General features: G+C 41.2%; 2 protein-coding genes across 6 annotated transcripts in view; one reads left to right on the plus strand and one right to left on the minus strand.

Annotated features, from left to right (window-relative positions):
- The window catches only part of ccn6 (cellular communication network factor 6), a 32364-nt gene extending 20647 nt beyond the window's left edge, over nucleotides 1–11717 (plus strand). For all 3 annotated transcript variants that reach the window (XM_056251551.1, XM_056251380.1, XM_056251466.1), the window contains one exon: nucleotides 11429–11717. In XM_056251551.1, coding sequence (XP_056107526.1) covers nucleotides 11429–11710 — 282 coding nt within the window. In that variant the 3' untranslated portion in view covers nucleotides 11711–11717. The remainder of the gene's footprint in view (nucleotides 1–11428) is intronic.
- tube1 (tubulin, epsilon 1) overlaps nucleotides 11606–26814 on the minus strand; it is a 47605-nt gene continuing 32396 nt past the window's right edge. The window contains exons 11-13 of one of the 3 annotated variants that reach the window (XM_056251194.1): nucleotides 25503–25677; nucleotides 19487–19668; nucleotides 11606–11695 (exon numbers count right to left, since the gene is read on the minus strand). In XM_056251194.1, coding sequence (XP_056107169.1) covers nucleotides 19519–19668; nucleotides 25503–25677 — 325 coding nt within the window. In that variant the 3' untranslated portion in view covers nucleotides 11606–11695; nucleotides 19487–19518. Of the gene's footprint in view, nucleotides 11696–18844; nucleotides 19669–25502; nucleotides 25678–26814 lie in introns of those variants that run through there. The other 2 variants (XM_056251258.1, XM_056251118.1) reach the window with 2 other exon arrangements.

Raw genomic sequence — 26814 nt, forward strand, 5'->3', positions numbered from 1 at the left:
CACTCCCATGGTAACGTTGTTCAAACGTTAAAGGAAAACTCCAGTCAATTTTAACATTGAGCTCATTTTTTGTAAATTTGGAGTGCTGTCAGTACAGATAACAACGACAAAAACCGGTGTTGCCTACACCGTGTTATCCTCTTTTTAAAATGTGCACCCTGTTGACTTAAACGGGACAAGTTTTAAACCTCTTAACAACCTTAATGTGTCATTACAAGTGCACAGCCATGTGAGTGAATCTGACTGCAGTAAATGTGAAAGATATGAATAAAAATGATGTTTATTCAGCCAGCTCACATACCCGTATTTTCTTCCTGTTTTCGGTCGAATTCCACAGTAGGCGATTGTCGAGTGCGCGCGCACGGTAACTAAGCAACAGTGGAGACTCAGACTGTCAGCCGATGACGGTGCTGTGTGGTGTTCTGAGAATATCAGCTCAAAAGGATAGTTCATCCGATGAATCAGATGTTGAACACACGGAGGAGGTCTGATCGCGCGCGCGCGAACTCGACAATCGACTACTGCGGACTTCGGCCGAAAACAGGAAGTAAATACGGGTATGTGAGCCGGCTGAATATAGAGATTATTCCTGCCTTCGTGAAAGCTCGGATCACAGTTGAGACTGATATATCAGCCCAGGCATCCACGATCCATTGGCAGATATTGGCGTAAGTTGCCCGGCGCTGTCTCCCCGTCTTGGTGAACGTGTGTTCACTATCCATATATAAGGTGCTCCGGATTATAAGGCGCACTGTCGTTTATTATGAGAAAATTAAAGGCTTTTAAGTGCGCCTTATAGTGCGGAAAATATGGTAGCTCATTTAAAATGTACTCAGAGTAAAAGATACTGAGTTACTTTTTTAACAGGAGGGGTGGGGTGGGGGACTCTCCCGTGAAGGGTTGTAATGGTATGAGATTTTCACAGTATGATAACGTCTCAGAAAATATCACGGTTTATTAATCAATTATTAAATAAATAAACGGTATTATTAAATTATGGCTATTATTATTATCATCAGTTAAAATTAAATTTAAATGAATGAAAACAGGGTTTTTTTTTTGGTTGAACAAATGCTTTCACTGTAACAAACTTAGTAAAATTTCAATAAAACATGTCTAATCAATTAAATTCAATAATTGATAATGAATTAGATTAACAACTTATTTTTAACATTAATAATTTATTAAAATGTTTAAGAATAATATAGTCCTATGAAATGTATTTTATTCTGAAAATTTTCTTTTTATGATTTAATCCAAATATATTATCAAAAATGGTGGTAATCCGATGTAAAATTAAACTTGTGTCCTTTTATTTTTTGGGGAAGTGCTGCAAAAACAGATTTACTAAATTAAACCATGGACAAAAAAATATATTCCTTTAAATAATGTTTAAATAAAATGTATTATTGTTGTTATTATTATTTTGAGAAGAACGTTCTATTGTATGCCTACAATATTCTGTCAGAATTTCTCCTAGTAAAACTGAACTTTTATTTTGACAGGTTGTAGTGAAGACCTGTTTCAAAGCGTATTTGACAATGGTTTTTCTCAAATAAAATTATGAAAATGCTCATTAGGCGTTCTCTTAGAGCAGCTCTGGAAATGTTCATGTATTCATGTCCTCAAATTGTTTGTGAGACGCTGAAAACACGCGTACTTGAGTAGCTATGTAGTAGACAAAGTGGCGCAGCTCAGCAGAACAAATAGGTTATATATTTACATAGCAGTATTTTTGTCCTTAAATATTCACAGATTGGATAATAAATAATCACAGTCGCGATTGGATTTATTGCACAGTTCTACATTCCATGTATTCATCCATCCATTATGGTGCGTGTTTTACGTGACATCTGCGTTATGTAAATTCCATTTTCATGACTGGATTCTGTTGTGCCGAATTTCGACCCCCGCCAAATTATTACCCCCAAGGTAATAATTTGGCAGGGGGTCGAAATAGGCACAACACCGGGATTCCCTCTGCATCACGCAAGTCATTCGGCCGTAAGTTATAATCGGGACATAGCCTAATTTTATCTGCAGGAGGGATGGTGGTGGTGTCCTATGTATCCTCCTTTTGCAGCCACTTTGCGTCCACATTTTTTGCAAATTGGATATCTATCCTCGAGGACAACCACGGTTTTTTTCTACAAAGTATTTCCATACTGGCCATAATCTGCTTCATAAGAATTTGAGGGCGCTTCGCTTTCAACTTCAGCTGAGTCTGCGTCACTTTTCTTGCGCATTTGTTCTCCCGTCCTTCAATCAATGCAGTAATTTCCGGAGTGTGATTTTTTTTTCTTCTTTTTTTTTTCTCCCTTGTATTTTTTTTTTTTACTCAGTAACGGATATGATTTCAAATGTAGCAAAGTACAATACTTCAAACAAAACGTACTTAAGTAAAAGTACAGATTTTAAAAACTACTTAAAAAAGTATAAGTACACATAAGTACACTTAATTACGTAACGCGAGTAAATGTAATTCGTTACTTTCCACCTCTGAGCGCCAGTTAGCAACTGGCTGATTCAGTCTGTGTTCGATCACATTCAGGGATTCCTCATTCATTAATACTTCAAATCTGTTCTCAAGATGTATCATGTATCAAATCTGTTCTCCTACCACCCCTGTTCTGAGGTGGTAGGAGACCAGTGTTTGCAATCCTTGTCAGAGCCGTATCTGGGGTAGAGGATGCTACTGCAGCAATATGTTATGCTCGTGACAATCTGACGTCTCGAGTGCTTTTGGGTCTCACTCCCTGCTTGTGCCATCGATTTGTAAGTCGATCGGCTTGTTTCTCTACACTCAGTATGGCTTGTATTGGAGCACTAGATTCATGGGGCTCACCGGCTGTATGCTGAGGGCATCCATGACGAAGCTCTGTTGTGTGTTCCGTCTCGTTTGGTGGTCCCACAAGTAACTTTGTTTCAAGAACTGCAATCCTTTGTAAAAGTCTCTGGCAGTTAGTGCAGCAAGTAGACTCCAGAAGAGGCATTTTCTCTTATCCTTTTGAATGTAGGCAGTTGTGTTTTCCCTTCCCCTTTTTTGTAGTAATCAAGCATTTGAGCACTGTGCTGATTTGCTGAAGTTAAAATTAGGTGATAAATGGAGATGGAATATAAAAATATAAAAGCGATAGAGCGATAAAAAAAATATAAAAGCGATAGAGCAAAGCGCGGAGCAGTAAGCAAGAGCGTCCGAACAGGGGCTGAGCAGCACAATGAACTTAATAATAAATATTAACTACGCTACTTGTTTATTGAACTATAAATTCAATGTAACATTTTCAATCGTGATAATAATATTCAGCAAAACAGCTCCCTTAGTTGTGTTATGTTAAACTAAATCATATGTTATGAATAAAAAAGCAACAATTTGAATTTTTACCTCAGTACATTTCTTCTGAGAGTTTTCTGTGTGCCGTTTCACTCATTTGTTTTGATTTCTCCAGGAATGTATCTCTAACAAAGAGCCTCAACGCGACACTGTTACCAGAAATACACTACCCATTATTCACATAAATGACATATTTTGATTCAAAACGGCAAATTTCGCTGAAAAGCGACTAGTTTGCTGGTATGACCATCTGATCTGGATACGGCCCGGATCCGGCTGACTTCAGTAAACCTCGGAATAAATGGAAAGACTAATATTAGCGTAGATGCCATTCTTCTTATGATGTAACGAGTACATCGGGTGTTGTAGGAAGTGTCCCCGGTTCAGGCTGACCTAATCTATGCAGCCTAATAACCATTTAACTGATTGAATAATAGAAATGTACAATGTTCTATGTGGATGCCAGGTTAAAGAGATGTGTTTTTAGTCTAGATTTAAACTGACAGAGTGTCTGCTTCCCGGACAATGTTAGGGAGACTGTTCCAAAGTTTAGGTGCTAAATAGGAAAATGATCTCCCGCCAGCAGTTGATTTTGATATTCTAGGTATTATCAACAGACCAGAATTTTGAGATCGCAATAGACGTGAAGGACTATAATGCGTTAAGAGCTCGCTCAAGTACTGGGGAGCTAAACCATTTAGTGCTTTGTAGGTAGTCAGCAATATTTTAAAATTATACCATGTTTAAATAGGGAGCCAATGCAGTATTGATGAACCGGGGTAATATGGTCATACTTCCTGGTTCTGGTAAGAACTCGAGCTGCTGCGTTTTGGACTCGCTGTAGTTTGTTTATTAAGCGTGCAGGGCAACCACCCATAAGAGCATTACAATAATCTAGCCTTGATGTCATGAACGCATGAACTTACTGTTCCGCATTTTTCATTGAAAGCACATGTCGTAATTTAGATATATTTTTAAGATGGAAGAATGCGGTTTTACAGATGCTAGAATCATGACTTTCAAATAAATATTGGTATCAAAGTGCACACCCAGGTTCCTAACCGACGACGAAGACTTGACAGAGCAGCCATCAATTGTTAGACAGTATTCTAGGTTAAGTGAGGAAGTTTTTTGGCCAATAATTAGAATCTCTGTTTTTTTCAGAGTTAAGTAGTAGGAAATTACTAGTCATCCAGTTTTTTATATCAGCTATGCATTCCGTTAATTTTGTGAATTGGTAAGTTTCGTCAGGGCGTGAAGAAATATAGAGCTGAGTATCATCAGCATAACAGTGAAAACTAATGCCATGCTTCCTAATGAAATCTCCCTAGGGTAGCATGTACAGAGTGAACAGCAACGGTCCTAGTACTGAGCCTTGTGGTACGCCATACTGAACTTTTGATCGATAAGACATCTCTTTGTTTACTTTACTTTTACTACAAACTGATAACGGTCAGATAAGTATGATTTGAACCATGCTAGTGCAATTCCACTAATGCATACATCATTTTCAAGTCTATTTAAAAGAATATTGTGGTCGATGGTATCAAATGCAGCACTAAGATCGAGTAACACTAATAGAGAGATACAACCACGATCGGATGATAAGAGCAAATCATTTGTAACTCTAACGAGAGCTGTCTCAGTAATATGGTATGGTCTAAATCCTGACTGGAAATCCTTACAGATACCATTTATTTCTAGAAAGGAACATAGTTGTGAGGATACTGCCTAACTTTTGATAGAAAAGGTAGATTCGAGATCGGCCTGTAATTCACTAATTCCCTAGGATCAAGTTGCGTTTTTTTAATAAGAGGTTTAATAACAGCCAGCTTAAAAGTTGTTGGTACATATCCTACTGACAAAGATGAATTAATGATATTAAGAAGATGATCTATGACCTCTGGAAGCATCTCTTTCAATAGCCTAGTCAGTATAGGGTCTAACATACATGTTGTTGATTTAGATGATTTAAGGAGTTAAGACAATTCTTCCTCTCCTATAGAAATAAATGAATGGAATTTTTCTTTAGGGAGACAATGCACTGCCTGATGCAATACTTTAGTTGACGGTTGAATAGTTATAATTTTCTCTCTAATATTATCAATCTTGTAAGTAAAGAAGTTTATAAAGTCATTACTGCTATGCTGTTTGAAAACGCCTCCTGTTGAAGTTTTATTTTTCGTTAATTTAGCTACTGTTTCAAATAAATACCTAGGGTTGCATTTGTTTTCAAGAGAGTTGAAAAATGAGCAGATCTAGCAGTTTTAAGGCCTTTCTGTATGCAATCGTGCTCTGTCTCCACGAAATGCGAAAAACGTCTAATTTTGTTTTCTTCCAGCTACGCTCCATTTTTCTGGCTGCTCTCTTAAGGGCCTGAGTGTGCTCGTTGTACCATGACGTTGGACTATTTTCTTTAATCGTCTTTAAGCCCAATGGAGCAATTGTGTCTAAAGTGCTGGAAAAGAGAGTCAATTTCTGTTGCAACATCGAGTTCTTCTAAGCTATCTGGGATACGGACGAAATTAAACTGATCAGGGAGATTATTTAGGGCCTGTTCACACATCGTGTCTTTTGTGCGCTCAAGTTCGTTATTTCAAATGTAGGCACGCGGTATGCGTGCTCATAATGGAAGCGACGCAGTTTTTTCCAAGCGCATCCACGGCGTATCGAGATAAAAACATCTCAACTTTCTAGAATGCCGCAAGCACACCGTAGGTCACGTGACAAGAACCAACCACAGCAACGACACTCCGGAGCGCAACCGCCCTAGCGCTTTGGAAAAAGGAGAACGCGGCACACCTAGCGTTTTCTATGCGTTTTTAGGCGCTATATGTGAATGGCGCCTTATAAAGCAATCTTTAGTGGCAGAAGTGATAGTTCTACCAAATTTATAACACAGAGTCGGCTTGAGCCAAATAATGAGAAAGAACAAAATTGCTTACCACAGCTATGCAGATGACACACAGCTCTACTTAGCCCTATCGCCTAACGACTACAGCCCCATTGACTCCCTGTGCCACTGCATTGATGAAGTAAACAGTTGGATGTGCCAAAACTTTCTTCAGTTAAACAAAGACAAAACTGAAGTCATTGCGTTTGGAAACAAAGATGAAGTTCTCAAGGTGAATGCATACCTTGACGCTAGGGGTCTAACAACTAAAAATCAAGTCAGGAATCTTGGTGTGTCTCTAAAGTCAGACCTTAGTTTCAGTAGTCATGTCAAAGCAATAACTAAATCAGCATACTATCATCTGAAAAATATTACAAGAATTAGATGCTTTGTTTCAAATCAAGACTTAGAGAAACTTGTTCATGCTTTTATCACCAGCAGGGTGGATTATTGTAATGGTCTCCTTACTGGCCTTCCTAAAAAGACCATGGGCCCTATTTTAACGATCTGAAACGCAAGTGTCAAAGCGCAAAGCGCAAGTAACTTTGTGGGCGGATCCCGGCGCTGTTGCTATTTTCCCGGCGGGATAAATGCCTCTTGCGCCTGGCGCAAATCTAAAAGCGGTTGTCTGAAGTAGCTTCATTATTCATAGGTGTGGTTTGGGCGTAACGTGAAATAAACCAATCAGAGCGTCATCTCACATTCCCTTTAAGAGCAGGCGCGCTTGTTCTAAAGCGGATTCCTATTATAACGGCGGATTTGCCAGGCGCGCGCCAGGAGCGGTTCACAGCCGAGGAGAGCAACATTCTCGTCAGGGCCGTAAAACACAGAGAAGTGACATTGGGCATGGAGAAACCCACCCAAATTAACTTCTGTTAAACAGGCGTATGATAATTTGGGTAAATGTGTAAGCTACATGTATGCTTTTATAATAAATTGTCTATCTATCTATCTATCTATCTATCTATCTATCTATCTATCTATCTATCTATCTATCTATCTATCTATCTATCTATCTATCTATCTATCTATCTATCTATCTATCGTAATAATGTATGATTTGCAAAAATGAAAACTGCTGCTTAGATGAGAGAATCAACGTGTATGCGCGTTGTGCACACGCTACATTGATTATGGCCAAGCATGCGCGCTTAAAATAGCATTATGAACAACGCGCAACGCGCCACTGACTTTAGACTAGGTTTTTTCTGGTCAGTGGCGCAATTGTCTTATAGAACAGCAAAATAGCATGAGGGAAAGTTTGCGCCGGAACACGCCTCCTCTTTGCGCTGAACCGCCCCGGGGAGCGCAAGTGTATTTCTTAATTAACCGACGTGCGTCTGTGGAGGGAAAAGTCCGCTTTGCGCGGGTGCAAAATAGGAATGATACATGCGTCAGTGTACTAAGTCATTTGCGCCGAATGCAAGATAGGGCCCCATAAGACAGTTGCAGCTCATACAGAACGCAGCTGCCAGGATTCTGAGCAGGACCAGAAAATTTGAACATATCACACCAGTCCTCAGGTCTTTACATTGGCTCCCCGTTACATTTAGGATTGATTTTAAAGTATTATTACTGGTATATAAATCATTCAATGGGCTAGGACCTCAATATATTGCAGATATGCTCACTGAATATAAACCTAACAGATCACTCAGATCACATCAGTTAGAAATACCAAGGATTCACTCTAAGCATGGAGAGTCTGCTTTTAGCTATTATGCCAGACGCAGCTGGAACCAGCTTCCAGAGGAGATCAGATGTGCTCCTACAGTAGTCACTTTCAAATCCAGACTCAAAACACATCTGTTTAGCTATGCATTTACTGAATGAGCACTGTGCCACTGTTCGTCCGACTGTTTTTACTGTACTGTATTTTATTTTTTATTCTAAACTGTTTTAATTATTCTTATTTGTTTTGATTATTTTAATTTCTTCTGTATACAGCACTTTGAATTACCATTGTGTATGAAATGTGCTATATAAATAAGCTTGCCTTGCAGCCTTGGCTAAATTAAGTATACATGAGATTAAATAATGATCTAAGATGTCATCCCTCTGCTGCAGAATTTCAACGGCATCAACATTTATTCCATGTGCAATATTAGATCCAAAGTATGATTACGACAATGAATGGGTCCTGAGGTTGTCTAACTCCAATAGAGTTCAGAATGTCTTTAATTGCCAACCCCATAGCATTTTTTTCATTATCTACATGGATATTAAAATCACCAACAATTAGGACTTTATCTGCAGCCAGTACTAACTCTGATAGAAAATCAGCAATTTCTTTGATAAAGTCTGTATGGTGCCCTGGTGGCCTGTATACAGTATCCAGCACAAATCTCAAACGTGATTAATCATTTACACTATATATTGTTACATTAAGCATCAACACTTCAAAATAATTATATTTGAAACTAGACGACTTAGTAATTCTGAAAATATAACTATAAATTACAGCAACATTATTACTATAAGGCCCTTTGCCTTTCATATGAGGTTCATGTTTAAAGTATTAATCTTGGGGGGTGGACTCATTTAAAGTAATGTAATTGTTTTGTTTTAGCCAGGTTTCTGTCAAACACAGCACATCTAGGTTACAGTAATCATATCATTAACAATAAGTGCTTTTGAAGTAAGGGATTGAATATTCAGCAACCCAAGCTTTATCATTTGTTCATTTGTATTATATCTGTTTTTTATTTGATGAACATCAATTATATTTTTACCCTTTTTTGTATTTCCTAATCCGGGGAACAGACACAGTCTCTATATGATGATATCTAGGTGAAAGAGTCTCTATGTGATGGGATTTATCTGACCTTGGTGACGTGAGACAGCTAGCAGACGGTCGGTTTAGCCAGTCTGTCTGCTTGCTGACCTGAGCCCCAGATTGTCACGTTTGAGCTCTAAGACTATGTGCCATATTACTAGAGAGAAGAGCAGCACCATCCCAGGAGGGATGAATACCATCTCTTTTCAACAGGTCAGGTCAGGTCTGCCCCAAAAACTATTCCAATTGTCTATGAATTCTATATTATTTTGCGGACACCACTTCGACAGCCAACCATTGAGTGAGGACAGTCTACTAACTCATCACTCCTTCGAACAGGAAGGGGGCCAAAGCAAATTACAGTGCCTGACATCGTACTTGTGAGTTCACACATCTATTTAACGTTAATTTTAGTGATCTCCGACTGGCGAAGTCAAACATCATTAGTGCCAACGTGAATAATAGACTATCTTAAGGACTAGTTTGACCAACCAGCAGTTAGTCTTACTTTTAAGATTTGTCAAATTAGACAAATCTAACTTTCATGTAAATGACTTTAGAAAGTTAGGAAGTCTGGTAGAAAAAATTTGATGACTAACTTTAAAACGAGTCTAAGCAGTTTATGCAACCGGCCACAAGTGTTACTTGCTGTATTTTATTATCTAATGGAATGACAATCTAAGTGTGAATTAAGTATCTGAATACTTTATAAAGGAAATGTAACTTATTCTTTTATCTGCATACTGAAAACGACAGTTACTAATTCAGGGCAATATGATCTCGTCAGCTTTATATAAAGGTGGATTTGCAAGAAAGTAAAAAAAACATCAATGACCTTTAGTGTCAGGTGTCAGTACTGATGTGAGATGACTCACAGTTCTATATTATAGCATTCCTAAAGAGCTTAAGGGAAAATTACATCCATGAGGATCTTGCATTGAGTTTTCATTGAAACAAACAGTCAAGAACAGGCGTGTTAGTGCCTGACACAAACACAAAAGTCTCAACTGAAAAGAAAACCACCATAACCTGATGTTAATATGCACTTTTAATGAACAGGGCACTATTGGACTTGGTGATAGAGGCACAAATACCGGTTTATTTATTTGGGAACTATTAGATAATAATCTACTATAAAATTAAACTAGCTGATTTTTTTTTACCACCTATACACACATTGTAGTGTTGACTGCCCTATTACTAAGTTATTGTAAGAAAAACTGATGTACTTAGACATTTTCCAAATGGTGGCAACAGGGTTGCAACAATCACAAAGCTCATAATAATTATTTGACATCCAAAAACTGACAATAGGGTTGCACCATGTCAAATCAGCTTCCTCAGCTGAAATTTGTGCTTTTGTTAAGCCTGTTTAAGGAAGGAAGATAGACACGAATGATTAAATAAAAATGGTCAATATTAATTAATTTAACTTTATTTTATTTGAAGCTACACTACAAATCAACCTTATAATAGTGGCAGCATCATTATTTTAGTTTTACACAGCGATATTAAGTATATTATTAAAACCAGTTGACTTCAGCACCCAATTTCTTCATTTGTGTATTTCTAAACTTCAGGATGTTGTTTTTTTTGTTTTTTTTTTAAAGGCTTGTGATTTTAGCTACTTCAGGTCCACATTTCCATTTCACAGATGGGATACATGCTAACTGAAGTACTGCAGAATGATACATGTAACAGTTCATGGAATATTGCTATAGGATTGAAACAAGCTTATTTTCTGTAGGAAGTGTTAAGCCCATTTAATTTGTGAAGAAACTACACAAGTTTATAACCAAGTTTTTTTTCCCTGCCTGCCAGACAGGATAGTTTTTTATGTACTTGCTCCACCACAAAAGAATGATCAATTATATTTTAATATATGTTATATATATATTTGTATTTGTATAAATTACATTTATTTTTCTTTATAGAAAGAAAATGTACATTTGGACAATGTACTTTCTGAGAAATCAGACAAAGTTTCAGTCAATCTCAATCCATTGAAAAAAAATCAATTCTTGACTATTACAAGTCATCTGTGCTAAATAACAGCGATATAAATATAAACAGCAAAAATGATATAAATACATCACTGAAAACCAAACATTTACATTAGCAAGGCACAAAAAAGGAATGTACAAGAATCAATGAATGAAACATTTTCAGGGGAAAAAGCACAGGCTCTAAAAGGGCAAATGACAATCCCATCACCTGGACTGAAGCTCTGTCACACAGGCAGGTCATTCTTCTTCACAACATTGGCAGACAATGCTTAAAGGATGCTGAAATTAATTATTTCTTGTACTCAAGGATATGCAAGTATATTACAGTGTATTACCTAACTTTTCCAAAGTTCTATTTTTGAACCCCAAATCATAAGAAATGAAAGGATTTTTCTTGTAATCCTCTCTTTCATGCACAGATGCCGAGAGGGAAAACCTGCAGAGCAAAGTTCCAGGCCAGTAAAGCGGAGAAGCTCACGCTGTCTGGCTGTAGCAGCGTTAAGAAGTACCGGCTAACGTACTGCGGCATCTGCACAGACAAACGCTGCTGCCTTCCCAACAAGGCCACAATGCTGAACATAGACTTCCACTGCAAAGGAGGATCTAACGTACGCTGGAAGATGCAGTGGATCACGTCTTGTGTGTGTCAGAGGAAGTGTAACGGTGACGACGACATGTTCTCAGAGCTGCACTTAATATAAAACAGAGACAGAAAAAAAAGGAAGTACACAATGCTTATTAGTTTTACTCAAAGTAAGCTATAGCATATGCACAGTTTTGGCCAGAAATACACTATGCAAGTATGTAAACGAAGACACAAGTACCGTAAAACTTCAAATAATAGCCGAGTCCCAAATAGACGCCTCTCTCTTTTACACGCCTGGTGTGGCGACAGGTTTGGATAAATAAAGGCCGGTCTCAAATAGAGGCCTGGTCTGTTTTTTAGTTTCGGGTTGTATTTAATCTTCTAAAACCCGTCAGATCGTCTGTTTAAGCCAGTTCTATGGTGCAGATTGCGCACGCAAGAGAGCCCTGCACATCTGGATGGGAACTGTTACCGCAAGAAAGGCAGGCAGAGTTAGCGGAGGCCGGAGAGGGAGAAGTGGAGGAGAGTGACGAGGAGGAGGAATTCGCCAATGAACTTGTAACTTGTATTGTTCGGCCCATGGCTGTCACATCGTTTCGTTGCCAATAATCTAATTCATTCAGTTAACGGACACTCTGAGGTAAAGTGTTCAGACTGCAGACTTAGCAACGATTGTATTTGATTGTACAGTACAATCATAACATCATTACATAAAAAACATTATCTTAATTCCATAATGTCCTTAAACATAACAATATTGCTGGCCATGAACTGAGAAAGTGCGCGTCCGGGCGGTGTGCGATACCTCGAGTTGTCCTAGCGCTGCACTTCTCGTCTGGTGTTCGACCCCCTTTAGACAATATAGTAGGCTAATTCTTGCATTAACTGATTTATTAAACACATTCGAATTATAACTAAAACGTAATATAATGTGGTAACCTCCTACTGTCATGCTTTCCGTCTATCAGCCTATGCTATTTGGGTCGTTTTCTCTAGGCCTACACTCAATGAAAAACACCTCAACACTAAATTAAAGGCCTGTCTCATATAGACGCCTGTCTCAAATACAAGCCGGTGCAGTTCGGCCATTTGGGAAAATAAAAGCCCGGGCTATTATTTGAAGTTTTACGGTAATTTACAACACGCTCCTGTTGTAAATGTGTTCATGCACTTTTGTGCTGGTAATAAACCTCAGTTGTCTGCCATTGAACTGAATGTGTTGGTTCATACGCTTTTATAACATGTAATGGGATGGTTCATAAAGACCTAATTCAAACTGTTGTTTTACAGTAGTTGACCAAGAAGAGGTAAAGACCAAATGTGTTTTCACTAATGAAACTATCCACCTTATTTTTAATGTAGAGCGAGTGCAGCCATTTGTAAATTGAATGTGTCTGGCTTCCAGTGTCATCCGCTTAGTTATTTTTAGCTGAACAAAACAGCTGGTTATGCTGCTTGATAATGCAAACTGGCATTTCTTACCATATTATTTTAATGTATTGTCGTAATTATAAACTAGTTTGTAGCACAAATAGTTGTAATGTTTGCTGCACTTTGTTATTCTTCTAGTTATTTACCTATAGCAGCTAAATGAATCAGAAGTCTCGCACATTCACAAAAATATCTTTTTCCACGATGTAAAATATGGTGGATAGCGTCCCTAGAGTCGACGCAGAAAGTGCAGTGTGTACTTGTTATGAAATGACTTTCATAAGCACCAGTGAAATTGTGTCTGCGTTCACATATTTGAATAGAGTATGTTTCAGCCCTAAACGCCAACTGTCAAAACAAATCTAAATCAGTGTTTTACTCTGTTGTTTGGAATATGGCAAGTAAAGAAGAAGGGGGGACATTTTGTAAACGCTTTAATGAAGCAATGTCAAACATGTTAATACACGTCTTGCTTTAACTCGGACTCAAATTCTCAGTCACAGGTACCTGTAGAGATAACATTATCAAGTGAATTTGTAGGATAACATGCTGTCCTTCAAAAACTCAGCTCAGAGGTTAAACATTGATATATGCTTCTGAATAAGTCAAAATAATTTAAACCTCTTTAAAAACACACATCTACACTACGCATTATCCTGAAGTGAAGCTCAACCAACTAGAGGTGACACTGAAAACAGAAATCGTGCCAAAATCAAGGTCTACAATGGAATACCCAGAGAAAGCCATTGTTTAGCATTCCTATTCATGTTCAACTGCATACATATTCATGAAGGAAAAATATATTTTTCATATCTTAAGGTCTGAACAGAAGACAAGAAAAAAGTCATTTAAAATAGAGCATTAATGTGGTGTATATGGGGAAAGGTAATATTAATATAAATAATATATTCAGGGGCAAACTGAAGTCAAGAGTCGGATGAACCGGCACAGCACACACTCCCATCGGTGGCTGCCGCAGCACTGTGCATTTGCATAGAGCTGAACTCTCTTGAACTTTGCAACAATTCATCAACTCTCATTGAATATGATTGACTTCCAGACAATTAGTCACTGCATGTTATTTCTGACCAGTTTTGTACCTAGACAGTGCTGTTAAAAGACCAAATTCAACATACACCTTATTGATGATGCATACTACATATGGGCAGACAGATGAACCTTTATCACAATATGAACGCAACACATTTAACTGCATGTTAAGCGTTTTTACATAGAAAATCCTTATAGAGAAAATGTTTGATATGGCTTAATGCATTAAGCTCATATTCTGGGCTCGTGTGTTCCTGTATATAGCATGCATCATCAATAAGGTGTATACTGAATTTGATCTTTTAAATAGTACATGAAGCCACGTTAAGTGTTTAGGATGTCCTGCTGTTTGGAGTGATTGAAATACTGTGGTGGGTGCCGTTTATGGATCACAGGTGTGCAGAACTTGCTTTTCTGTTCACATATATTTTAGAGGTGATCTTAATATTCATGGCTTGTAACAGATTGATAATTGACAGGCCTGTGCTGCAGTTGTATGGGTCTTTTGCTCTCCAGGTCTCTGTGCCAGTCATGGGACTGAAAACTATGAATTGGTGTATGTGTGAACAGCTCTCAAGATTTTGACCCACCTATAGGGTATCTGTATGCAGTGCTGGGCAGATATATCGCAAATTGTAGTCTTTGTCTAATTTCATATTACATGACGCAAATTGTAGTCAGTAATGTAATCTATTACACATTTTAGGTAATGTATTCGGACTACTTTTAGATTACTTTTGATCAAACTTGTTTAAAATCTCAGGGGTCTCCAAAAAAATATTTTAGGTCAAAGGGGTTTGTCTGACAAAAAAAAGTTTGGGAATCCCTGCATTACATGAACAAATAATAATAAACATGAAAACAGCAATGACATTACACATTCAACGCCTTTAGGGTTTTAAATATGTTTGTCACAGGATAAGATAAAGAGTGTCTCACAGCTATGCATCAGCAGTGTTTAGTAGTTCTACATTGTGAATATAGTCAAAGCTAAACGGTATGACACAATCAGATTTTTTAGAAAAGAAAATATAAGGGTAAAAAGAATAATTAGTGATAATGAATAAATTATGAATAATTTACTGCCAGTGTGTGAATCGAAATACGTAATCATATAATCCATAAAAAGTATTTGTAATCTGATTATGAGCATTTTAAAACATACTGTAATATAATCTAATTACAAGTACTAGATTTTTTAAATCTGATTACGCAATCCATATTACATTTAATCGGTTATTAATACCCATCACTGTATGTATGTTTAAGGACATTACATTTAAGACCTTTTATGGCTTTATGCAAGAATTTAAGATTGAATTTAATTAAAAACCTGAGGCATGAAAATGTTTTAAAGGTGACCTATAATTCAAAATTGAATTTACCTTGGTATAGTCAAATAACAAGAGTTCAGTGCATGGACATGACAGAGTGAATCTCAAACTGGACTGTTTTGGCGTTCTCATTTAATTCACGTTTATGAAAAACACCCCTGAAAAACGGTCGGTTCTCCACACAATACCGACTGTGACGCAATAGTCGGGATCATTAATATGTACGCCTTCAAATATTTGCATAATGCCAGCCCTCAATGCCAGGCGGAACTGCGCAGCCGAAGCATGGCAGTTGCTCAGTGTGGATGTACACATGAACACAAAAGTATTTTTTAGTTCCTTCATCTGAGCCTCTGAAGAAACAATGGGTTAATTTTATTTTCTCTGGAAATTTCCAAAGATTTCACCGACTGTTTCCTCAACTTGGGCCAATACAGAGCTGGCCTCGGATCGAGCTACCAAGCAACACTTTCTGATGTGTAATTGTTCAAGTTCAGACAGGTAATCTTTCTCTCAAAATCGTTCAATACTGTTTATGCATCAGTAAGTCAAGCCAGTGACTAAAATATCAGCATCACATCGTTTCTTTTAGTAGGATGAAAATAATCGTATTTAAATTGTGAACAAATTATATACAGAAAGCGATCAAAGAACAATCTTTCCACACAGCGCGACTTTATCTGGACACTTGCCAAACTCGTTATGAAATCAATGACGCACGTTACTGCACAACGAAGCTCTTACTGTATTTACATTATCGTGTTTGCATTGGTGAAAGCAGAGAGAGTGCAGAAACTGCTTTGCAATGATAAGATCTTCATTTTCGCGATCAACAGACTGTCATCTGCTCAATGCTCACCATGGCAACATTTTATGTGATGGGAATAGATCTAAATACTTTAAAAACATCTCACGATTCGTTCATCTCGATAGCTGTTATAGTAAAAACGTATAATAGCAGTAGTAAAAGTATTCGGGAGAGAGTTTCACATGTAATGCGTTGCTATTTCATATGCAAGCATGTCAGCCAATCACAGCAGTGGCCGCGGTTACACTGAATCCCACAGCAGAGGGATTCTGTTTGAATCCCTTCAAACAGAGTGTTCAAATCAGAGGCTAAAAGCAGGCTAGGAAAAATGCCATTTATTTCTAAATTATGAATATTTTTTTATCTAAAAAACATACTAACATTATAAGGGTAACCCAGGAAACATTATAAAATAATAAAAAAAAAACATTCTAGGGCACCTTTAAGGGAGACAGCTTCAAACACGACAACATGATCAATGAACTGTATCACTGGTCATTAGAGAAGGACAATAATACTTTAGGGACCTGCAACAATTGATTAAATTAAAACCTTCTGAATGAATGACCATAGTGATGTGAAAATAAGTGTAAAGTAAAAATACAGCTAACCTGCAAACAAATCATCTGCCAACAGGTCAATATAGAGAGAGCCATATTAAATCAGGATGAGAGTTTGACTGTGCCAATCACAAGACTAAAGTATTGACTGTGTATGTTAATCTAGGCATTTCTTGTGTTTTACTGAAGTGTAATGAAAAATTAATCTGTGTTTCCTTCTATTAAAACTGCATTATTCAGGCAATGTTTGATATTATGACTATTTATTAACTTTTTCATACAAAAAAGAAAAAAAACCTGTAATAACATTTTACAGGTGAAGTGCCACTAGTACGTGGATGGGCAATCCCGGCCCTGGAGTGCTACTGTCCTGCAGAGATGAGGTCCATCCCTAATCAAGAAGAATCAAGCCAATGTAATTACTTGATAATTACAGGTAGGTTTGTTACAATTAGGGATGGAGCTCAACTCTGCAGTACCAGAAGTGTCCATCAATGCACTAGTAGATCCACAGATCCACTCCACGTTCACACCACTGGTTGAGCCAATGTTTATATGTCTCTACAACAGAGACATTTTGCATTAAGAAAATATTGGTCCAGAAATTTGAAAGTATTTTTTTACTTATATTTTTGTCTAGTATCAAAGACTTTACAAAAGGCCTATTCTGGCGGTAATTGTTTCTCATGGGGCCGTAAGGTATTCTCAACCTTTTCAGGGGCTGGCCGGTGATTTTATTGCTGTTCGAATCCAGAATGTCAGTGTTTTTCTCCCACCACAAGCTCAAAAATCCCCAGCCGAATTACCTACTGTTATTTTGATAAACTCCAAGGTCGTGTGGTATTTTAATTGCTCCACATCACTAAGTTTACAAGAAGAGATCAATTCAAAATGTACTGTTTAAAAGTTTACTGTTTGCCACTGCCGAGCACCATAGGATAACAGTTGTGCTCCGCTGTAATTTGGATACATTTTAAAGATTTAGCCTACTTACACTTTTATTACTGAAATGCTGGAAAGTATTTACAAAAACAATATTTTATCACCACTCAAAGGAGAAACAGAAGAAAAGCAAGCAAGCATTTGAAAATGGCAACAACAATAAACATTTAAAATTATAAACCAAGCAGCTTTATGTCAAAAAGAGGCTGTATTAAAGGGATAGTTCGGCCAAAAATGATATTTAACACATGCATTACTCACCCTCAAGCCGTTCGAGATGCATATGTCAATCTTGTTTCAGACGAACACATTTTCAGTTATTTTAGAAAATGTCTTAGACCCTTCAGTGGATATAATGTGAAGCAATGGGGTCCACCTCCTTCATGTCCCAAAATGTGCATACATCCTTCACAAAAGTAATCCATCCGGCTCCAGGGGGATAAACGAAGGCCTTCTGAAGGTAATCCGTGCGGTTTTGTCGTAAAAATATACATATTTAAAACTTTATAAATGAAAATATCTGACTTCCGGCAACGATCGACGCGCGTTCACGGGTGATGGAAGTCGGCGTACGAGGTAGGACGTAGCGTAGGAACCGTCGTGACGTAGAACGAACGCGCCTGCGCAGCCAGAGAGCAGAGCAAAACAACGTCTACGTCACGACGGTTCCTACGCTACGTCCTACCTCGTACGCAGACTTCCATCACCCGTGAACGCGCGTCGATCGTTGCCGGAAGTCAGATATTTTCATTTATAAAGTTTTAAATATGTATATTTTTACGACAAAACCGCACGGATTACCCTCAGAAGGCCTTCGTTTATGCCCCAGGAGCCGGATGGATTACTTTTGTGAAGGATGTATGCACATTTTGGGACATGAAGGAGGTGGACCCCACTGCTTCACATTATATCCACTGAAGGGTCTAAGACATTTTCTAAAATAACTGAAAATGTGTTCGTCTGAAACAAGATTGACATATGCATCTCGAACGGCTTGAGGGTGAGTAATGCATGTGTTAAATATCATTTTTGGCCGAACTATCCCTTTAACTTATTTCTGCTCATTTCCACATTTTTTAAATGACATCCACCATTTTGAGATAAAATACAAGACAGAAAACTATAGCGCGTCTATCTTCCTATTTTTAAACAGGAGACATAAATAATCACATAATAAATGGGATATTATTTTCCTATTTTTAAATAAAATATACATTTATTCCAATTCCAAGCATATGACATTTTATTTACAGCAGACAATCATGCGAATGACCACGTGAGCAGCGCGTTCCTGGGTTCGTAGGATCACAAAACTCGCTTCCCAACAGCTAATAATTTGCCATCCGAATGCATGAGTTCAACACTTGAGGTGCCAAGCAAATTTATTTTTACAGACGTCCACATGAGAAACGATTACTGTCCGAATAGAGCTAAAGACGGTGTATTACTATGAATGGGAGAAAGTGCAGTGTGCAATATGGTGGAATAAGTCCCGCCTTCTAACTAAAAGAGCCAATCGCTGATTGGTAAAGTCTTCGCGTCACTGCAGCTGTTGTTAATGCTTTTTGAGCATAAGAAACAATATTTATGACAGTTGTTGTAAGATCTCATTTGTGATTTCAAATATGAAATTTAATCGTAAACTTTGTGTACAGCTTTGGAGAATTTGATGTTTCCCCATTCAAAGAGATAGGAGCTGTACTTGCAGGACTAAAATAGCTGCCCGAGAGGAGTTTCAAGGATGGCCGCCATCTGAAATGACTTGCCTTGAAAGGGTCTTTGCTAGTATACACAGCGTTCAGGTGGCGATGGTGAGTCTGGGCGCGTTGGGCATGAGAGGGTGTTCCAGGTGTGTGTAGTCTTCAATAAGATCCGAGATAGATGATAGTGCCTCATTAAATCCAGCCAACTCCATGCCATCCACTGCTAGATAATGATGCAAGTGAGCCTGAGGGCAGAACAAACAAAACACCATTAATACATACTGTACATATGGACACTAAAATTTAGGAATGTGAAGCAAAATATCAAACCATGTAGCTTTTATTTTAAATGACAATTTTAAATGGTCACAAGTTTGAGAGTCAATAAATTCAAATTCAATACAACTATTTTCAAAGGTGACATGTGTTACTGTTTAAGTCAAAATACTCTCCAGTAAGACATAAGACAACTTAAGCCATTTGGTTTCCCTGAAAAGTTTAAGTCCTGTGGCGCTATCATCCCAACCATGGGCCGGATTCGAATTGTAAAAATCCAATTCTCCTTTACTTGACATCTTAAAAGCCCAACGCATGACATGAAACCATTTACTTCCCCTTAAACTGTCATCATTGAGAAAACGAATCGGTTACCTAACGTAACCTCGGTTCTCTCTAGATGAGGGAACGAGTATTGCGTAAGCTAGCTTACGCTACGGGAAAGATTCATCTTTTCTGAGAAATTGAAGCCAAAAAATTATCCTATAATTTTGTATCCATTGTCAACGCAGTTCAGCTGCAGCAGACCATGAGCGGGCTAGCTAGCAGCTCATTGGTTCGCTCACAGAGAACTGCTTAAGCCTATGAGGAGATGCGAATGAACTCTCGGCCAATGAGAGTCTGACATGCTCTCATTACGTCAGAGCCCGCCGAAACGGGCGTGGTCAGAGAGTATATTACTGGCGTCCTAGGCTGTAAACTCTGGTTTTCATAGAATGAAGCGAGAACGCTAGTAGCACAAGCACGGCCAGGAACGCAATACTCGTTCCCTCATCTAGAGAGAACCGAGGTTACGTTAGGTAACCGATTCGTTCTCTTACGAGAGGTTCTCTCGTATTGCGTAAGCTAGCTTACGCTACGGGAACACCTGGTCAACGCCGTGCGTGCTAAGCATCCACTGTGAGTCTCAGGGGAGACCCCAGGGAACCCTTATGAGTGGGAATAAATATAAGTACATGTGACAAAGGCCAGCAGAGCGGGCCGGAGATTGTGTAGTGCATAAGCACATGATAGAGAGGGACAGAGCGAAACCGGTCTGTGTGAATAACTCCCTATAGTGCAGCTCAACCAGAAGAGCTGTAACATACTAGACTGCTAGTAGTTTAGCCTGCAAGGCGGGAACTTCCAGATTGTAAAATCTGACAAAGGTGGAGGGGGAAGCCCATCCCGCTGCCACACAAATGTCCTGAATGGAAAATCCGCTGAACCATGCCCACGATGAGGCCATGCCTCTAGTGGAATGAGCCCTGATGCCTAGAGGGCATGGCAGGTCTTTTGATGTGTATGCGGCTACAATGGCATCAACTATCCATTTGGATAGAGTCTGTTTCGAGGCAGCCGACCCCTTGGTGCGCCCACCGAACGAAACAAAAAGCTGCTCGGGTCGTCTGACCGGAGCAGTGCGAGTAATGTAGAATCTCAGGGCCCTGACCGGACACAGGAGATTAGAGTCAGATTCGTTATCGGATGCAGGCAGAGCCGACAGAGAAATAACATGTGCCCTGAACGGGGTACCAATCGCTTTTGGGACATAACCATGTCTAGGTTTGAGAACGACTAAGGAGTCATTGGGCCCAAACTCGAGACAGGAAGCGCTAATGGGCAGCGCGTGAAGGTCTCCCACATGTTTTACTGACGCGCGCGCGAGCAGAAAAACGGTTTAGAGCGAAAGGTATTTGAGGTCCACGGTGTTTAGCGGTTCGAATGGGGGGGCTTTCATAGCTTCGATAACTATGGAAAGGTCCCAAATCGGCACCGAAGGGGGGCGTGGGGGGTTCATCCTTCTAGCTCCCCTGAGGAAGCGGATGACCAAGCCATCTTGCCCAGTGACTGGCCGCGCCGGGGTTCAACGAACGCTGCGACGGCTGCCACATACACCTTGAGAGTGGACGGGGACCTGACAGTGGGTCCAAATTTCTGTCTGTGCACCATTTAGAGAACACAGACCATTTAGACGCATAGAGCCTTCTAGTAGAAGCCGCTCTAGCCTGCATGATCGTGTTTAACACTCCCTCTGGCAAAGCAACGGTTAGTTGTTGATCACCCACGCATGTAGCGCCCAGCGCTCTGGGTGGGGATGCCAGATCGTGCCGCGAGCTTGGGAGAGGAGATCTGCTCTGACTGGAATGGGCCACGGGGCTGTCTGTGACAGCTGAGTGAGCTCCGGAAACCAAGTATGACCCTCCCAACGCGGGGCTATGAGGGGCACCGAGTGGGGTGTTTCCCTGATTCTCTGAAGCACCCGTGGTAGCAGAGAAACCGGAGGGAATGCATAAAGCGGGCGGCTGGGCCAGGTCTGGGCTAGCGCGTCCTCACCCTTTGAGAAAAATATTGGGCAGTGGGTGTTCTCTTCTGAGGCGAAGAGGTCCACCTCTGCTCTGCCGAATATTCGCCACAGCTTTTGGACTGTAAGAGTGTGCAGGGACCATTCCCCGGGGGGAATGGGGTTCCTGGACAGACTGTCTGGACCATCGTTCAGATGGCCCGGCACGTACGTCGCTCTGAGCAGGTGACACTGAGACCAAACTAAGATGCGTTCTGTCAGCCGGAAGAGATTCCTGGATCTGACTCCACCCTGACGGTTTAGATAGGAGACCACGGCTATATTGTCCGAACGGATCAGCACGTGGTGACCGTGAATGCGCGGAAGAAAGCGCGTGAGCGCGTTCTCGACCACCAGCATCTCCAAACAGTTTAAGTGGAGGAGGCTCTCCTGAGCTGACCAGGGGCCGAAGGCCGGTGAGCCCTCGCAGACCGCACCCCAACCCGTGTTGGATCCGTCTGTCGAGATGACTTTTCGGCGAGAAAGGGTCCCCATGGAAACGCCCCGCTAAAACCATTCTGCCACAGTCCATGGCTGCAGAGCTGTGATACAGGTCTGCGTTACATTTATCAGCTGGCGGCCCGTGGTCCACGCACGGTGAGACACACGGCTCTTCAACCAGAGCTGAAGCAGGCGCATGCGCAGTAACCCCAGCTGGAGCACCGCGGAGGCTGAGGCCATGTAACCCAACGCCTTCTGAAAAGTTTTCAGAGGTGTGAGTCTGTTCATCTGAAAAGATGCTGCGAGACGCTGAACACGGCGTGTGCGCTGTGTTGACAGACGAGCCGTCATCGTGACCGAGTCTAGCTCTATACCCAAGAAGGAGATAGTCTGACTGGGTTGTAGTGCGCTCTTTGTCCAGCTGACAGAGAGGCCCAAAGCTTTCAGATGGTCGAGGAGAACTGTACGATGAGACAGTAGCTCTCTCTGTGATTGTGCCAAAATCAGCCAGTCGTCCAAATAGTTCAGTGTTCGCAGCCCCTGACTCCGCAGGGGGGCGAGCGCCGCATCCATGCACTTCGTGAACGTACGGGGTGCTAAAGGATAGGCAGAACGGAAGGACGGTGTATTGATAAACCTGGCCTTCAAAGGCGAAACGTTAGAATGGCCTGTGAAGGGGATTTATCTGAATCTGAAAATAAGCATCTTTATCTGAATCTGAAAATAAGCATCCACAGGCTCGTGGGCGCGCTTATGCACTCTGAAACTCAAGCGGGTTGGAACCGCTTTATGAGAGTGGACTCTGTGTGAAACACGGGAACTGAAGTGCTTTTGTGTATGAGTGAACACAGTGTTGTGGGCACATTTTCTACACAGGAGGCTTTTATGCTCTTTATGAGATTTTTCTGGGTCGCCGTGAAAACAGCGTTTGTGCTCATGCAAGCGGGAAGGGAGACCGCGGCGGGAGAGCGCCGTCATTTTCTCAGCTGTGCTAGGCAGACTTCGAGTGATCGGATTTCAGCCCGATCCTAGGCCGAGGCCCCCGATGAGGCGGCGGTCTGTGGCGGCTGTCAGAGCGAGAACGAGGGCGGCCGCCCTGGCGTCACTGAGAAGTCTGACTGTGCTGAGCTGGGCGCTGGGGTGGGGCTCGTGCAGGAGGCAGGTCACGTGAGCGGCCTGCAGAGGAGCTAGCGCGACGAGGCAGAGAGAGATTTATGGCCTGGGAGGCTTTCTACACTTCGGAAAATCGGTCGACGATACCCGTGACAGCAGATCCGAAGAGGCCGGATGGAGAGAGCGGGGCGTTGAGAAAGGCGGCGCGCTCAGAATCTCCCCTGTCGGCGAGTGTGAGCCACAATGTCTCTCAGACACACAAATGGCGGCCATGCATTTCCCCAGGGCTTGAGCAGCAGATTTTGTAGCGCGATGGGCAATGTCCGTGGCGCTCCTCAAATCCGCGACTGAAGGGGGATTTTTTCCCGCTCTCGTCCCATTCACGAAGTATGTCACCCTGTAGTATCTGAAGGACGGACATGGACTTGAAGTGCAGAGGCTGCTTGGCCGGCGGCTGAGTAAGCGCGGGCGTGAAAGCTTGAAGTCGCTCTGCAGGCTTTAGAAGGAAGCACAGGTGATGAGCGCCATCTCGTGGAGGGCGGGCACAGATGTGCGGCGACCAGGTCCTCTACAGGGGGAATGGAAAGATAGCCCTTTTCTGCGGCTCCGTCCACAACGCGAAGCGGGGCGGAAGAGTCAGAGCGAGTTCTAGCAGAGAGCGGGGCGTTCCAGGACTTCGTGAGTTCCGCGTGCAGTTCAGGCAGGAAGGGCGCGGCCCGTTTAGTGACGGGAGTCGAGCGCTGGCGGAAGTAGCTGCCGTCCATACGGTTGATGGTCTGCTCGGGGGGAGGGGACCAATCGAGCCCGAGGCGTTCGACGGCCTGTGAGAGGAGGCGCACTAATTCCTCCTCGATTCCAGCGCGGGTCCCAGAGGATTCTCGGGCCGAGGAGGCGTGAGAACCGGACCGTGAGAACAGTTTTCCTTAATGTCCGCGGCGTCATCGGAGGCGACAGAGCGGCCACTCGGCGGCAACTGTATGTCCGGAAAGCAGCGGAGAAGGAGAGCGGGAGGCGACAGGCTCCGGCAGGATGAACGCTTCTAGCTGGGGTTCCGGCGGCCTCTGAGAGCGGCGTTTCTTCTTCCGCGGCGAAGTCAGAGGTGGCGCGGAAGCAACTTTAGTGGCCTGAAGTCGAGCCAGTAGGGTCGACAACGGCATGTCCTCGCAGAGATCGCAGCCGCCATCGGCGAGGGCGAGCTCGGCGTGCTCCAATCCGAGGCAGAGAGCGCAGATGATGTGGCGGTCTCCAGTCTCGAGGGGAGCGCGACAAGAACCGCAGGAGGATTTACGAGACATCTTTAAAAAGACGCTCGGCTCTTTTAGATACAAATAAGTATAGGAAGCTTTTTTGTAAAAAGGATACAAATCCGTCGGATGGCGCTAGCTCGCAGGACGGCTGAAGGTGGCGAAGACGGCCGGCTTCCTTAGTCTCCCAGATGCTCGCTAGAGTTGCCTTTTCGACGACGGCGGCTTCTCTCAGGAACAGCAGATGCGTGTAGCCTCGCTGAAGAGATGAAAATCAGAGTTTACAGCCTAGGACGCCAGTGTTATTCTCTCTGACCACGCCCGTTTCGGCGGGCTCTGACGTAATGAGAGCATGTCAGACTCTCATTGGCCGAGAGTTCATTCGCGTCTCCTCATAGGCTTAAGCAGTTCTCTGTGAGCGAACCAATGAGCTGCTAGCTAGCCCGCTCATGGTCTGCTGCAGCTGAACTGCGTTGACAATGGATACAAAATTATAGGATAATTTTTTGGCTTCAATTTCTCAGAAAAGATGAATCTTTCCCGTAGCGTAAGTTAGCTTACGCAATACGAGAGAACCTCTCGTAAGAGAACTAGTGTCTGTGCAATAAATAAAAAAACACAGAAGGCCATTATGAATATGTAACATGTGTGATATGCTATACAGTGGTGCTTTGGGACACACCTTCCTACGGTAGAGTTTCACAAAACGTTCCCGTAGTTCAAAAAAGGTAGATTTCACACACGTGTTGTTGGCTAAGGCCAACAGAGAATGTGAGTGACACACAGGAGGGACTGAACACAGGCTAGTCTTCCATCCCTCCTGATTCCATGGGACAAATGGCAGGGTGGGCTTTAGCCTAACAAAGAAGAAAAAAGAAGAACACAGATTATTCTTTACTTCGAAATAGAGAGATGCATGTAAATGATCATGGATTATATACAGATCACTTCATTAAAAGAGAGATATACTATAGCTCTATTCCTACTTAGACAGCATTTTAAAGCGTCACAGGAGTGCTCCTAATGCAAAGTCTTTCAAATAGTAGACAACAACATCCACAAAAAAGATGCTGCGAGTTGGCCAAAATCTAGGTCAGCAACTTTCAAAGATAAGACAGTGGATGAAAATAAAGAAATATAAATAGTCATATTTCCTTAAAGTTGTGGTATGCAACTTTTGCCTCTCTATCACCATCTCTGTTTGAAACATAAAATTGCAAGTTACTTTAGTTATTTATTTATTTTTTGTGAGTATTTTGAGTAGTTTTTATTTATTAGTGCTTCAGCTTTGCTCCTCTGTGTGGATGAATCGGTGATCACAAATTAGAATGGATCTGACATTGTACATCGACATGACAATAAGAAGTATGTCCTATTAGGCCACATGTGTCAAACTCTGCTCCTGGAGGGCCACTGTCCAACAGAGGTTATCTCCACAACACCTGGACACAAGAGAACCCGGTTTCTTTTTTGATCCTCTTCTGTATTGAAGTGATCTCAGACCCTTTCTTGTTCACACCACAACCTCAAAAGAACTCGGATCCCAGCTTTCTGTGCAAAATGCTACAGACTTCACTGTAAAAATTATACATTGATTCTTATTTAAGCTACTGAAGTTTTTCAGTGAAGATCAGGGAGTGATTTTCTCTTATGTTGTTTTAATTAAGGACTAGCGGCAGCATGTGTATTATTTGGTTGCTGCCACTTTAAAAGCTCACGCAGAACGGATAAAGACACGCATCCGTTTATATTCCAACTGTCTACTTTCACTTTAGACACAACCGACTGTTTATGTATTTTTTGTGTGTATTTGACAGTTTAAGCCCAACAAGATTCGAAAGATAACTTAGAAAAAAATCATAGAAAAACTACGAGAAAAACTCGTAGAAAAAAATGCTAAACCTTAACTTTTTTCCCTGGCACAGACGCGTATGGGCAAGTTTATCCACCGCTAATTTCTGACACAAAGTGACGAGTTGTCATATTTATGTCAT

This window comes from Rhinichthys klamathensis, unplaced genomic scaffold (assembly GCF_029890125.1).
Source record: "Rhinichthys klamathensis goyatoka isolate OS25496 unplaced genomic scaffold, OSU_Roscu_1.1 h1tg000001l_1, whole genome shotgun sequence".
Taxonomy (NCBI): Eukaryota; Metazoa; Chordata; class Actinopteri; order Cypriniformes; family Leuciscidae; genus Rhinichthys; species Rhinichthys klamathensis.